We start from the raw sequence: 15,243 nt of genomic DNA on the forward strand, positions 1-15,243 counted from the left end.
CCCAGGAGCTATATTTAAACCTGTTCCCTTTCTCTTGCCCCCCGTAGTTAATACCAGCTGTGTGTCAGGGCTGCTGGCACCTGAAAACAGCTTTCCAAAAGTAATAGGAAGTATATTTATGATGGGCTTAGATCTTAAAAAAGGTTCCCCCTGCAAGTGACAGCCAGCTCAGCCACTGTCACTGCTGAAAGACCAGGGGCACTGTCTTAGTCCAGCCCCATCCTCATCTGCAGAGCTGCTGAGCACAGGGATGCTCCCAGCCGTTTCCAGCTGAACACGGGCATGCCAGAGCTGTCAAAGTCCAACCAAGCACTAAATAACCCAAAAACCTTGGGGCAAACACTCCCCTGCCCACGCTGATGGTGAAGCCCAGCAGCCCAGACTGCCCCTCTTTGGCTCTGAGCATCAACCAACTGTGCAAAACCCAGGAGACAGGAAAGAAAAGTGACTACTTTTGATAAACACCTGGAAAGGTGAGATGTGATGGCATTGCTGCTCCAGCAGTGGCACACAGCCCTTGTGTTACTGAAGGGAAAAGGACAGGGGAGGTTGGAACAACCTGGAGCCACAAATCCAACTGGGCTGCTGGGCAAGGGAGAGGCTTCCCTCTGGCTTCCCTTCCAAGCTGGCAGCAGGAGAAGGCAGCAAAGCCCCCATCACACCTATCAATGAACCCCCAGCAGGGATTGGACACCACAGGCCACAGCTCCTAACAGTCACCCTTGGACAGAAAGGCACAAGGATTTCTCTTTTAATACAAATTTGTTATTTTATTAAACAGGATTAACAATCTAAACTGTCCAGAATCCAAACAAGCAACTCTTCTTCAGAAACAATTGTTGGAGAAAAATGACCCAACACCTGTTTCTTACCACAATCACATCCTTAAAAGTGATACTTTATCTTTTGCTTTATAAAAGTAAGAAAATCGCTCTCTCACGTTCATTTATTATCTATGTGTCTATATGCACCACGTACTTCAGAGATGAGTGTTTTACTCTGAAGACCAGCATGGAAGCCCAGAAAGAATGGAAACACTCCCAGCACACCATCCTTGCTGTAGGGACTGGGCCAGTCCATGGGCTGTCCGTGGCAATGCTGACCATGGCCCCTTTGCAAAGGCAAACTTTTGGTACAGAATCTTTGGAGTGAGCATCTTGGCAGAGCCCTGGGATGCTAAAGCACACCACACACTCAGGTAAGAAAGCAATGGTCTCTTCTTCTCTGGAGCTCTATTGCTTATTGAGTAAAAACACTCTAATGCCATAAAATCACTAAGGAAATTTTGGTGAGTTTCTCTGTATAAATTCTACACCAAACTGAAGATCTGACTTCTAGCCAGTGTCATAATTGAGTGAGAGAAGCAATCAGATGGGACCTGACTCAATGTGTGACATTGGGTCCAAGTTAATTTACTTATTCAGCATTAAGAGTGCCTTATGATTGAGTCAAACCAGAAGGAGGGCAGAATTGTTAAACCTGGCAATCAATCATGTTTTTTCCAAGCCCTAAACAAAGGTAAGAGGAAGATCAAACTGCAGTTCACAGGAGTTCTCCAAGATTAAAAAAGTGGGGAAGATCCCAGAAGGCAGATTTTGGCCTGAAGTGGTAAAATTATGTTCCAACTTCCCCTGCGTGTGCAAGCATGGTCATGGCCAGCTGTGAGCACGGCTGGGGCCTGAGCCCAAGGTGTGCACTCTGCAGCAGTGACATTGGCAGGCCTGATACATGGGAGCTCTCTGCAAGAATGGATGCAAAACAAAATTGTATTTTGTTTTAAATGCCCTTTGGAATTGTGCACTGGCAGGGGCAGCAGCTTGCAGCTTGTTCTTGTTCCAGTCTTGTTAGTACAAGACTAACCCTGGGTAAATAGAGCTGTGACCAGGCCCTCCCACCCACAGGGACAAGAATAAAGCCTCTGTGTCTGAAAGGGCTGCCAGCACTAGCACACCTCTGCCCTGGAAAGGTGAATTAACCCAGGCCACAGCCAGAGCTCAAAGTGGATATTTCAGCACTGAGGCAAGGGCCAGGCAGGTCAGTGGGACAGGACAGGTAAAACAGGGAAAGAGGAAGGAAAAAACCCCTAAGGGAGGTTGTTCTGTTTGCATTTGCAGCACAGAAAGCCCAGCAGATGGAGAAGGGAGGCAGGCCAGCAGGCAGAGCCAGTCTGCTCACACAGCAGCAGCACAGGAAGCTGGAGATCCATTCAGGAGAGACACTGTGGGCTACAGGTGGGTGTGTGATTGATGGTCTGATTCTGATGGGCACTGTGAGGGTCAGCACAGGGCTGCCAGGAACAGAGGCTGGCTCTGGGCACCCCCTGCCAGTGCTCCCACTGGCACAGAGGAGAGCCAGGCTCTTCTGCAGAGGGCCCCACTCCAGGCTGGCTCCAGGGACAGCTCAGGATGCATTGGGGACCATCCCATAGGCTTCATACAGCTTGCTGAGCAGCTCCTGCTTTTCCTTCTCGGGCAAGAAGCTGGACTGGGCTGCATTGATGTTCTGAGGAGGCAGAGGGGGAACACAGGGACATTAGGACACATCAGACATGAACACACAGCTGTGCACATCCCAGCACCTGGCTCTGAGCAGCAACAGGCAAGGGAGGGTGTAAAGTTTCCACACTCAGGTTCATTGCCATAGCCTTATTTGATGCCAACTGCTCTGGCCCATCACTAGCAGCAGTCCCAGGAGAAATGAGACCAGCACAAAGCAAAGGCCTTTAAATACTCAGGAATTTTTGGGAGATGTACTTTGAGCCTGGTCCTACTTTCCTGCTTACAAGGCCAGAGCGGAATTTTCTGCTTCCCATTAAAAACTCTTCAGCTTATAAATAAAACCAGCAGGTTGTTCTGGCTGCACTGAGACACCAGCAGAGCACCCAGCCAAGGCTGACTTACAACTCTCTTGAACTCCTCTTCAGTGAATCCCATGTGTTCCTTCACAATGCTATAGTCCTTGTCAAGGGTGGAGTTGAAGATGAGGGGGTCATCAGTGTTTAGAGAATAGTTGGCATGATCCTTCTTAAATCTGCAAGGAAATCAGGTTGAACTGGTGGGCAGACCACTGGCTGTGATACTGCGCAGTTCTCAGGGTAAAATGCAGCAAAAGCAAAGACTTTGGGACTGCTGGAGAAAAGCACAAGGCTCAGCTTGTCCCCTCATGGCTCTGCACTGACCTGCCAGGAGTGGCTGGGCTGTAGCTTCTCGTGCCCCATAGCTCAGAGCAGGGCAGGAGGGACAGGAGAGCCTCCCCAAGGGACCCCCACATCCCTCCAGCTGCACCAGGCTCTCCCATGCCCAGGTACATGGATGTGCCACATTGTCCTACATAATTAGGACACTGTGCCTTAGCTTTGTAAAGCGATAAAACAGCTGTAACAACCTCAATCCTGGTTATTTGATATGTCACATAATTGAGAAGTCTTACTGTATTACAGGGTGTTTGGTGAAGTCCGGAGGACACGCTCCAGTGAGATAACTGGACCAAGGGCAGACCTGTTTGGGGAAATTGAGTAGGAAAACCAGAATCAACCACATGGATCTGAACCCCAGCTGTGGACACAGATAGCTCAGCACTGGTAAAACCAGATCAGAGCTCTGTTCACAGCTGCCCCTCAGCACTGCTCTGACAGACCACTGCGTGTCCCAGGAGAGGGATGCAAGGAGCCACAGCACTGTGACAGGGCTGTGGGATGCTCCCCATGGCCAGTCAGTCACCAGCCCTGTGCCACTCACAGCTACAAAACCACCTGCATTAAGTACATATTCCCTCTATTAGTGGATATCTCCATTCTCGGGAAAAGCAAAATAAATCCTTATGTGCACTGTAACTCCCAGGCATTCCCACCCTCCTACCTGACTTGCTCTTGTACAGCAGCCTGATTTGTGTATAAATCAGTGAATAAGCCCTCCAGAATTCATCCATGGCCACACAAAGATCCATTCTCTCTGCCACATCCCTCCCACAAGCTGCTGTGCACACCAGTGCTCCCAGCAGACACACAGGTTTGTCCCCAACATTTTTCCTGTGCAGCTTTGGGCATAAACACAACACCACTGAACGCATGGTCAGCACCTGGGTGTCAGGTCCTGTCCCTGGCTGTAGCACAGCCTGAGTGAGTGCTTGTTTTCCACTCAGCACCTCCCTGGCTGTCACAGTCCCATGGCACATCCTTACCTCAAAATGCATCTTTGTTTTCAGCAGCTGCTTGTAGAGCTCAGGGTCCTCCAGGACGTGGTACCCATGGCCAACACGCTCGGTCTTCAGGACATAAACTGCCTAGAGAGCACAGGAGAAGCACTCAGAGCCTCAGCCACAGCTCAGCCCTGCCTGCCCAGAGCCCCCAACCCACTGCAGGTACAGCCACACCCCCGAGCTGGCCCCTGGCATGTCCCTTTCCAGCCATCACGTCAGATCTGTGCCCATGTCCCCAGGGTTCCCTCTGCTATGGATTTGGGGACAACTTGGATGCCTCTGTGCCCTGGGCAGTGCATGTCACAGCCTGTCCCTCTGTGCCCTGAGGCAGGAGCTCCTCATACCTCCTTGACCATGGCAGCCGGGCCAGCCTCCCCAGCATGGACGGTGCGATGGATCCCACACCTCTCAGCTTCCTGCAAAACAAGGGACAACATCCTCCTGTGCCATCCCCTGCAGCAAGGACACCCAGCTCTGGGCTGGCACTGCTCTCACTGCAAGGCTCCTGTGCCAAGGGCCCACAGATCACGAGCCTTACACTCCAAGGGCTGCAAGAGCTCTGTATGTCACACACAGAGAGACTTAAAAATCCTGGTTATCTTCCACTGGAGCCCAGCCAGGCTCTTCACGGGCTTTTTACTCTGGCTGAGTTCACCACTGCCTCCTCTCCAGACAGCAGCAAGCTCTGAGCTCCTCTTCTCCACCCACCTGCCTTTCTGCATGAAACTTGCAGCAGTTCCATGATATGGAACTTCTACATTTTTGGCAGAGAGGCTTTCCCTTCCCTTGGAGCCACTGCAAAGGCTGAGGTTTGGGGAGAGCCTGGGATCAGGCTCCTGAAGCCATTCCAGTGTTTGCACTTGAGATGATCAGATAAAAGCCCTGCAAATGTGCAGTTTCTGCTCTGCTCCTCAGTGATTTCTGCCAGACTGGAAAGGCCAGTCTCTTCCACCCCTGGCTGTGGTTTCACCAAGCCCCAGGAGCCAACAGCAGAGGAGTGGGGGTTGATTTGGGCTCCATGGAATTCATGTCACACTCACAGAGTGCCAAGTCCCAGCTCTGAGGCCATGTTTTAGCAATGATGCCTGCCATTAATCACTTAGGAAATATAAACAAATGCTTTTTCTATGTAACTGAATGTTTTTAATAACTGCAACAAATTTTTAACCTGTCCCAGCTGTTTGCAGTTTGAAAAGCATCCCTTCACACACATCCCCTCAATATATATTCTTCTAGTAACTTCTTTTTAAAACTTATTCCACAAACCTCATAAGCCCTCTTATGCTCAGCATAATCCTCCACCTTCAGGGTCCCATCTCCAGCCAGGTCAACAGCCACCACAGAGTCATTCTGGTACTTCTTGCAGAGCTCCACCACTTCTGGAGACCAGCCTGGGAGAGGCAGCAGCAGCATTCAGGAGGAAGCATTCATTAGGGCCACACTTGCAGCATCTTTCTAAACAAATCCTGGTTCTATAACTAGAAGGCTACAGCTATTTTCTTTAGTCTTTCCCAAAATTTGATGCTCAAAACGAAAGCTAGCAAACTCCTAGGAAGGTCTGTCATCTCTGTGATCTTCAGGCAGATAAAAACTGTCAACTGATCAGTCTGTTGTCAGTGAAAGGGAAATTAAATGCATTCACCAGCTATAAAACTGCTCCCATCCTGTTTTTCTGCTCACTTCAAGCAGGGGAAAATTAATTTAAAAAATTCCAAGCAGTGGTGACTGCTGCAGTTGCTGGAGGTTAAGATGAACTGCACTGTGCTGGGGCTGTAACATGATGTGTTGGAGAAATCCCCCAACTCCTGAGCTCTCATCCCCTCCCTGGCTGGGCAGGGTGAGGGTAAAGGCAGGAACTGCCCCACCTGATGAGCTGTGTCAGGGAGGAGATTGGGCTGGGAGGGGTCTCTGGGGGGCCCTGTGCTGCAGCCATCCCTGCCCTGGTGCATCCTTGACTCTCCCAAGGATTCTATTCCTGACAGGAAGGAGCTGAAGTTTTATCTATTTGCCAGCAGGGAAAAAGAGACTAACAAGTGGCCAACAACTGCTTGAGAGCTCTCTGTGATTAGGATAGATAACCTCTGAGAGAGAAACTGCATCTACCAGCTCACATAGCACTTAACCCCTGCAGAAGGCCAAGAAACAGAGAGAAACAGTTGTGTTAATAATTAACAGGCACCTGCTGTGTACAGAAAATCCCCAAATCATATGAACACACCAGGATGATGTGTGCAACTTCATCACCTATTTTTTTCCACTATTTTCCAACTTTCTTGGTTAGACACATTATTTTATTAACAAATTTAATATGAGTCAGTTCTGGCTGGTATCTCTGCCTTTCTCTCATCAGTTCATTAATTACAGGGTGGCTTCTCAGTGTGCAGCACATCCTGAATGCACTGCTAAAGACTTTCATCAAGCACACCATTGGTTCTGGGTATCAGCTGGGACACAGGTATGAGAATGCCACCTCTGCTGGTTGCAGCAGCAATCCCTCCTGCAGGGCAGTGCAGGCTGCACACAACCTTGAGTGCTCCTGGCCTTTGGGCAGGGAGCAGAGACCACAGCTGCCCCAGGAGAGCACTGAGGAGCCCCTTTTGTCCCTCTAGCAAGACACAACCAGTTCAGACACTGGTTGTACCCACAGAACCCACTCCTGCATCCAGCAGAGCTTTGTCCTACAGTGAAAGAAGCAGAGACCCCCAGCACTGTCTGGTGCTGCACCAGCCCCACAGACTGGGGCTCTCCCTATATCCTGCAGGGCCCCAGCCCCAGGGACATCCCCCCCACCCCTCAGGGAAGGGAGCAGAGCAGCAGGGCAGCTGCAATACATTACTTGGCATATGGCTCATGCAGCATAGAATAGACCTGGCTTTGATGTGGAAATCCCTCTCTCCATCCTTCAGTCCCTGATTTACGAGCTGAACCACTTCATCTGGAGTGAGGTCCCCCCTGCAGGGAAGAAAAGCCATCAGCACGAGGCCACACACTTGCCAGGGAGGCAGGCAGGTCCAGCCCAGCAGCCCCACAGGAGGACAGGCTGCCCCAGGTTCCACTTTCCCAGTGAGACCACCCAGAGCCCTTTTACAGCCCTGCCACAGCCACATGCACCTGGTACAGGTGTAACCCCTGTGCCACTGCAGCAGGCACAGATGACACCAAGATTTAAAAGGCCTTGGGGAACTGGGTGTCCATCCTGCCTGAGCAGAGGAATCCCCTCTTTGCCAGAGCATCTCATTGGGGCACACAATTCTCTGCAAGCCCAGGGCTCTGCACCCACCACAGCACACTCTGCAGGGGCCCCAGAGCCCAGCACTGATTTAATGGGAGGCACATACCACAGAGGGGATGTCATGAGAGGAAGGCATCAGAGCAGCAGCCCCCTCCAACACCAGCCACCACCTCTGCCAGCTCAAACTCCCATTCTGTGGTCAGGCAGTCCCTATGGGCACATTCCTTTCCCTCTCACAGGGAAGGGCTTCAGCCTGAAAGTTGAGCACAGAACTCAGTGCCCAGAGCAAGCGACATTAAAACACTGCAGCACACAGAGGTGTTCAAGGTGAAAAACCCTGTTGATGGTAGAGGTGGAGGCATGCTGGCTCTCACTGCATGGAGGAGGAAGGAGGTTTGCTACTGCAGCCTTTGAAGGCCAGTGGCTGACTGGCATGGGGATGCCTTCTCCATGCCCACCCAGCAGCTCCCAGCTCCCCAGGATCACTCACTCAGCTTGTCCCCAGGGGATGGGATCCACACCAGAGTTGGCCAGGAAGTGAGGGCTGTACCGGACCTCCACGTAGGCGACTCCTTCCTTGGCTTTGGTCTCCACAAACTCGTAGGCAATTCTCCTCACCGCCTCACGGTCACCCCTGCAGGGATGGCAGTGCCACTGTCACTCTCAGGACACACAGGGCACCTCCAAGGCTGATCCTGACAGGGGTTGAGGGGCAAAACCAGAAAGCAGGGTACTTACGCAATGGCAGGCATGTAGTAATTAAATTTCTCTAGAAACTGGGGGAGTGTCAGTGGTGTGTCATAGCTCACATACTTCAGGAGCTCCTCAACAGTGTTCCCAGGGAGAGGGATGCCTCTTTTCCTGGAAACAAAGCCACATGTTACTGACAGGGAAGGTTATCCCATTTTTAATAAGTCCATTGTACACACCAACTGCATCCAAAGCTGGCAGCATCAACCATCACTTCCTCACAGGAAAGATCCAGCACACCCTGTCCTTCCAAAAGCTCCTCACAGATGGAGCCCTGAACCTCAGCAGAGAGGAAGGCAAGCCAAAACACAGGCAAAGCACAAACAAACCCAAATACAAGCCCAGGCTGACCCAGCAGGAACACAGCCAGGGCACATTTTAAGCTTAAGAAGGAGTTCATCTAAAGGGGCTCTGGATTATTTCTTGGCACGTCCTAGACCTCGCAGCAGAATTGCCAAAATTCTTCAGAAGAGTTAATTTCCACTTATGCAGGCTCAAAGGATTAAAAAATCAAGGAGATGCTCCAGGACCTCGGATCACACAGGCAGAAGTGTTGTGGCCCATGGGTTTAGTGCCAGCAGCTCCTGACAGGGAGCCGCTTCCTGAGCCCAGCATCCTGGTGGCATCTCCTGTGGCAGGAACAGCTCCCACGCAGGAACAAAGGGCAACAACTGCTCTCACTGAAGCGACAGACACACTAATCCCCACGTAAATGCTTCCAAGAGGGAAGAGCCACCTTTCCCAGGAGCAGCTGGAATTCTGAGTGGGTGAAGGTGTTCCTTGCGTGGGGACAGCTGAGATACAGCAGGGAGCTGCCAGCCAAGGGTGCTGCAGCTCTCTGGGCAAGCTTTGCCATCTCCCCACCCTCTGGTACCCTGCACAAGCCAAAACAAATTTGGAATAATAACCAGACATTTGTTTTTAATCCTTTTTCCTGCCACAATGAATTACAGCTGATTTATGTGAGAGCTCTGCTAACAGAGACAAAACATCAGAGCCAGCTGCAGTGCTGCCCTGCCAGCAGCCATCCCCATGAGCCATGCAGGGACACAGTGCAAAGGACCCTGCTCCTGGCCTTGGAAAATATTGCTCCTGCCCCACTCAGGCAGCAAGGAAAGCAGCCCCATGCTCAGCCCTCACATGCAATCTGCTCAGATTAAGTTGCAGGGAACACTCACTGCTGCCAAGGCATCGGTTTTCCTCCCTGCCTTGCCCTTTCCATGGCACTGACACCTCAGTCTCTGCTCCAGGCACCGACCTGCACCTTCCTCCACCTGCCCCAGCAAAGTTTCCTACAGCAAAGCCACGTCCCTGACCTGCTCCATGTGCTTGCTGAGGCAGTGCCTTCCTGCAGGCACCAGTGGCAGTGCTTTGCAATGATCCACAATGGAACCATGCCTCTGCATGGGGACATCTGGTGCATCATGCCAGTTTGGCTTTTGGGGCTGCTGCTGCCCCTCCTTGTAGGTGGGATCCTTCTTGCAGCAAAGTGGCCAGGGAGGAATGTGTTTGTCCTCACTGCCACCTCAGTGTCCTGCCCAGAGCTCCCTCCAGCCACGGGCAGCACCATGCACACCATGCCACCACAAAAAGGGCACCTCTCCTGGGGACACCCAGGCCCCACGAGGGGTCTGTCACACCTCTGAGCCCTCTGGCTGAGCAGGAATGATGCAAAGGCTGACCCAGACCTGACAGAATTGGAGACAAGGTTTCTACAAACAGCTCAGTTCAGCAGTGCACTGCCCACGGGGGCCTGTGCATCCCAGCAGCTTGGGCTGCTGCCTACATGGTCAAACACCACCCAGCAAAATTATGTCCAGCTCTTTACCTTTAAAAATAGACCACAAGCAGCATTCTGTGCCCAGGGTGAGGTTATGAAGGCAGTCAGTCCCCTACAGCCTTCTGCACTGCCCCAGAGGTTTGTGTGTGAGTGCAAGTTTCAGAGCCCATGAATAGCACAGCCTTGCTCCACCCCAGGGCTGGCAGCTCAGGGGGTGCCAGGGCTGTTTAAAAATAAGAGGGAACTCAGCACACGCTCAGGCAATGAAGGTTTCTGCCCTGAGAAACGATCCTGGCACAGGATCCTCAGACAGCCAGTGTCTCCTGGGTGTCAGGGCTCCTGCAATTCCCCTAGGGGACTACACTGGCATTTTCTGTTTGCAGGCAGAGGGACCCAGCACTGCCCCAGGGAGTCAGCACCAGCTCTTCTGTTCACTTGGAGCTGAGTTCCAGCCCTGCAGCCCAGCAGCAGGAACCCTGAGCTCACCATGGCTGCCTCCAGCAAGAAAATGGGATGGACAGCCATGACCCACCCTCCTTTCTTTGACAAAGCAGTAAAAACTATGGCCAGGCCCTCCAGAAAGAATAGTCCTCCCTAGGACTGCACTGCCTTGGAATCTGCTGGGCTCACAGGATGCTAGAACAACTCCCCATTCTCCTCCCCAAAATATCAGAACTGACTTCCTTCCCAAAATACCAGAGCTGTGCCTAAGAGCCATTTACTGAAATCCTTACCATTGCCACCTTCTTGGTGTGAGGGTATCAGTGACAGCTGGAGGAAATCTTGTTTGTTTTGCTTACAAATGTGGAGCCAGGCCCTGGCACAGGTTAATCATTCACCCCGTGCTTCCCACACAACCCACACTGAAGGAAGATGCACGTGGGCTCTGTCAGGGAAACAACCTCTCTCTGAACCCCTGCCAGGTGCTTCCCTGGGCCAGCCCCACACCAGTGAGACTCCCTGCCTGCTGACACCAGGCACACAGCCTGGGATTCAAATGCACATGGCAGCAGGGCTGGCAAGGCCACCCAAGCTGGCTTTTTCTCCCAAACCATGTAGCAGCTGCAGCACCACCAACACAACACTCCCAGCCTGCTGCCATTCCACTTGGCTTTGTGATGAGGAGTGTGGAAAAAGAAATCAGACTGCAGCACCTCTGCTGTATCCTGGGTACATTTCAAAGGCAGGCAGCTCTTTATGAGACATCTTCTGGACTTTTCTCATGGTGCTTCTCTGAGCCTGCCCAGCTCCCAAACCCACCTCAGTCCCATTCCTGCTGCCTGGGAAGCCCCCCTGTCTTTTGGGGTGTGCTCAGTGTCCTCACACTGTGCAGGTCTGGGCAGAGACAGAAGCAGCAGCAGCCAGGTTTGCTGCCTCAGCAGCTCCTCTATCACAGACAGCAGCAGCAGAAGGGAGGATGCCTTTGCACTGCAGCTCCCAGAGCTGATGTCCCCCCACAACTCACTTGCCAAAGTACAGGATGGTCTCTGGTCTGATGGCTCCATCCAGGTGGACGTGAAGCTCTACCTGTAATGGGAGAAATGGGTCAGGCACTCTTGAGCTGCAACAATAATTCAGACAGAAGTAACTGGTGCTCACATGGGTATGAATGTACCCAATACAGGGACAAAGTCATGACACATCCACATTTTTGAAATATAATCATTATGAAGTTTATATTTCAGTATCTATGTATTGCCTAAGTATTTTGCTGCAGCTCACACATTTAATGAATCTTTTGAAATTTATCCTGTTTCCAGTAATTTTGAGGAACTGCCCTATCCTTACTTAGAGTTCAGGAGGAGTGAAAAAAGCAAACTCCATACATCTTAACTTTCCAGCACACCTCCTCCCTGAAATCACAGGAAGCCAAACCCTAATTAATTTGCTAAGAGTCATTACATGAAAACTTTGACCTCAGTTCCAAGAGTCAGCTCCTGATGAGTTGTTAATTACATGGCATTATCAGGGTTTAGAGGCTCTCGAATCTTACACAAGGGGTCACAAAGGTGCTGTAAAAAAATGATAACAAGTTGCCCCATAGAGATAACAAGGTTTCAAAATAAACCACTTAAATTTTTACCCATTAAAAATAGGACAGTAATTCAAGTCTTTTCACTCTGAAGCCCTATTTCCCCATTATTGCTGAAACTTTGAATTTTGGAGAAAGAGAGCCAGAAAAGCAAAAGCAAGCTTTTCCCATTAGCCAGCTGGGGCTTTCGGAGGAACAGGACAAATGTGATTTGGAAGTCAAACTGGGAAGGAAACTATTAGCTGTAAAATGTTTCAGCTAGATAGCCATCTTTCCAGAACTGTTTTCTTTTAAGTAACAGAATAGCCTACAAAGTACATATTTGATTTTACTGTATTTTTACAAAAAACTGGAGATTAGAAACTTACTACACAAGGTTCCTTTAAGTTATAACATCATGGACATTTAGTTATAACACCCATGCATTTTCCTGCATAGATGAGAGCTGCAGATGCCAAGGGTAAGAAAGGAGTAGGATTCAGAAGAGGACTGGATATTTGCATGGATAACTGACCTACCCAGGGTTACTAATTACAACCCACAAACCCTCTGGTGTCAGGGCAGCTATCAAACAATAACTACCAGGAGCTGGGAGAAAACTGAGTAAGCAGTGCCTGCCAGTGCCCAGGAGCAGGTGAGGTGAGCTCCTGGCACAGGGCTGGCAGTGCCCATCTCTGGGGCTGCACGGATGCCCAGGAGCTCACTCCATCCCCACACACACCCTGCACACCTGCCCTGCAGGCACAGCACCTGCCTCACTGCCAGGGCTCCCACTGGCCACTCCTGCTGCAAAAGGCAGGGCAGGGACAGTGCTGGGGCTCAGGCCGCCTCCTCGTGATGGCCACCAAGCTGCCACTCAAACACTGCTGGGGTGCAAAACGCAGGTGGGGCAGGCTGAGCATGGATCAAACTGCTGGTGGCAATCAGCTGGTCCAGGGGTCATGGATACACCCACAGCCACCACTGACAGCAGTTGTAAAAGCACACCCCTGCCACTGCTCCTACCCTCAAGATACCATCTCAATCTACACAGAGGAAGATTTAAGAAGGGCAAAACCTGATCTTTCCCCTCTCCTTGAGTTATGCAATTCTGCTTATGAGGACTAAATGTCCCGCAAAGCAGCAAATAAAATAACAGCATACAAACATGGTCTGCATTGCCAGATGTAGATGCCTGGCATGTTTTCCACTCTTCAGCTCCAATTCATATTTCAAAACCATGCAAGATCCACTCCTTGAGGTATTCAACAGCCCTCAAGACTTTCTGATGGAGTTACAGGCTTGAAATTTCCTCACATTGGATTTAAAAACAAAGCAACCTGAACCTGTTGAGGTCTTCTCCCTCAAACACTTTTCAAGTGTTTCCTGCAAGAACATCCCAACATGACATTCCCATCAGTGAGAAAGCAGATTCCATGGCACCTTCACCTATGGAAATCACCTCCTCCCGCCTCTTCTGCAGGTGTGATGCTTGTAAAGCAGCAAGTGCCTCTCCAATACCAGCAACAGGCTCTTTGTCCCCTGCCAGCCTTTTTTTGGGGTCTGTGTCCTAAGGAACCCTTGTTCAATGCTGTTCAACCCCAAAAGTTTTGGCTTTTCCCCCAGACCAGTGCTTGAGAGCAGAGTTTGAACTCTCCTATGCTGTTTAGATGGCCAAAGGACATCCAAGAGCAGATGGAAGTGCCTACAGGCCTCCAGATAAGGATGCAATCAGCAGAGGCACAACCCAGCAGCTCATCTGCCCTGGGCACCTTGCTTGCAATCCCTGAGGCTGTCCAGGTCCGTGGGAGGCTGCTCACTGCAGATTACATTGCAGCTCTCTTCCTGCGTGTTTGTTTCGGGTAAACAAAGCACAAACGGGTGACACGACCTTGCCTTAAGCCAAGGAAAGTACCCAGATAAGGATGAAAGAGTTTTCTCTGAGCTGTGGCTCCAGGGGACGATGCCTGAGCAAGCAGAAATCAGGTGAATGCAGGAGCCCAGTGGCTCTTCCAGAGCTCTCTGTTCCTCAGAACACAGCTCCATGTGCATGTGCTCTCCCACCCCAAACCTTCTGACTTATTTCTAGAGAAAGCACGAGCACACACATTGTATTGGGAACTCAACACCTGCTGAAGGATCTGAACAGCACCACAGGCTGCGGGGAGCACCGGGCCGGGCCAGGGCAGCGCCCGGCCGGGACCGCGGGGTGACAGCGGGGGCACCGAGGGCTGTCCCGGGGCACATCACCAGCGAGGGCACGGCCGGGCCGCAGCTCCGGCCGTGGCAGCCCCGGGCTGCGGAGAGCACGAGCAGCCGCCTCGGCACCGGGCACGGCACCTCTGAGCCGGGCACGGCACCCCCGAACCGGACACGGCCCCTCAGACACGGGCACGGCACTTCAGCCCCGGGCGCGCCGCGTTCGCCGCTCCCGTTCGCAGCGCCTCGGTGCCGGTGCACGCCCCGTTCCCGGCCCTGCGCCCCCGGCAGCGCCGCCAGCCCACCTTGGGTCCCTCAAAAATTCTCCGTGCCTGCTCCATGCCGCCGCCGCCGCCGCAGTTGCTGCCGCTCGGCCGCCGCCGCCGCTCCGCGCCCGCCCCGCTGGCCCGGCCCCGCCAGCCCCGCCCCGGCCCGCCCCGCGCACGCCGGGCCCGGGGCAGGCAAAGGGCGACGGAGGGCTTCGGCTGAGGGGAGACGCTGGAATTAACTGTTTATCTTTTGCATTTTTAGGGAAAATTACAAGCAGCAAAGTAGGGGTAAAACTGATCTTGGAAGTTATGCCAATGTTTATTTCCCAGGAGCTATATTTAAACCTGTTCCCTTTCTCTTGCCCCCCGTAGTTAATACCAGCTGTGTGTCAGGGCTGCTGGCACCTGAAAACAGCTTTCCAAAAGTAATAGGAAGTATATTTATGATGGGCTTAGATCTTAAAAAAGGTTCCCCCTGCAAGTGACAGCCAGCTCAGCCACTGTCACTGCTGAAAGACCAGGGGCACTGTCTTAGTCCAGCCCCATCCTCATCTGCAGAGCTGCTGAGCACAGGGATGCTCCCAGCCGTTTCCAGCTGAACACGGGCATGCCAGAGCTGTCAAAGTCCAACCAAGCACTAAATAACCCAAAAACCTTGGGGCAAACACTCCCCTGCCCACGCTGATGGTGAAGCCCAGCAGCCCAGACTGCCCCTCTTTGGCTCTGAGCATCAACCAACTGTGCAAAACCCAGGAGACAGGAAAGAAAAGTGACTACTTTTGATAAACACCTGGAAAGGTGAGAT

At 51.9% G+C, this 15,243-nt stretch overlaps 1 protein-coding gene across 1 annotated transcript; it reads right to left on the bottom strand.

The window, feature by feature from the left end:
- Positions 1 to 743: 743 nt before the first annotated feature.
- LOC132078809 (adenosine deaminase-like) lies at positions 744 to 14,550 on the bottom strand. Its single transcript, XM_059481137.1, has 11 exons — positions 14,475 to 14,550; positions 11,425 to 11,486; positions 8,168 to 8,290; positions 7,920 to 8,063; positions 7,034 to 7,149; positions 5,464 to 5,588; positions 4,542 to 4,613; positions 4,180 to 4,281; positions 3,430 to 3,497; positions 2,901 to 3,030; positions 744 to 2,502 (listed from the first exon to the last, which is right to left on the bottom strand). Exons 1-11 carry the CDS (start codon positions 14,508 to 14,510, stop codon positions 2,401 to 2,403), a joined length of 1,080 nt encoding a protein of 359 aa, XP_059337120.1. The 5' UTR covers positions 14,511 to 14,550; the 3' UTR covers positions 744 to 2,400.
- Positions 14,551 to 15,243: the final 693 nt, after the last annotated feature.

Source organism: Ammospiza nelsoni, chromosome 12 (assembly GCF_027579445.1).
Source record: "Ammospiza nelsoni isolate bAmmNel1 chromosome 12, bAmmNel1.pri, whole genome shotgun sequence".
NCBI lineage: Eukaryota > Metazoa > Chordata > Aves > Passeriformes > Passerellidae > Ammospiza > Ammospiza nelsoni.

What these genes read in the sequence shown, in the direction of transcription:
- LOC132078809 (XM_059481137.1), bottom strand. Translation starts at nt 14,510, where the DNA reads ATGGAGCAGGCACGGAGAATTTTTGAGGGACCCAAG. An exon ending in TACTACATGCCTGCCATTGC is followed by an intron (nt 8,064 to 8,167) that starts GTAAGTACCCTG and finishes CCATCCCTGCAG; the next exon opens with GGGTGACCGTGAGGCGGTGA. An exon ending in ATCCCCTGGGGACAAGCTGA is followed by an intron (nt 7,150 to 7,919) that starts GTGAGTGATCCT and finishes TCTTCCCTGCAG; the next exon opens with GGGGGACCTCACTCCAGATG.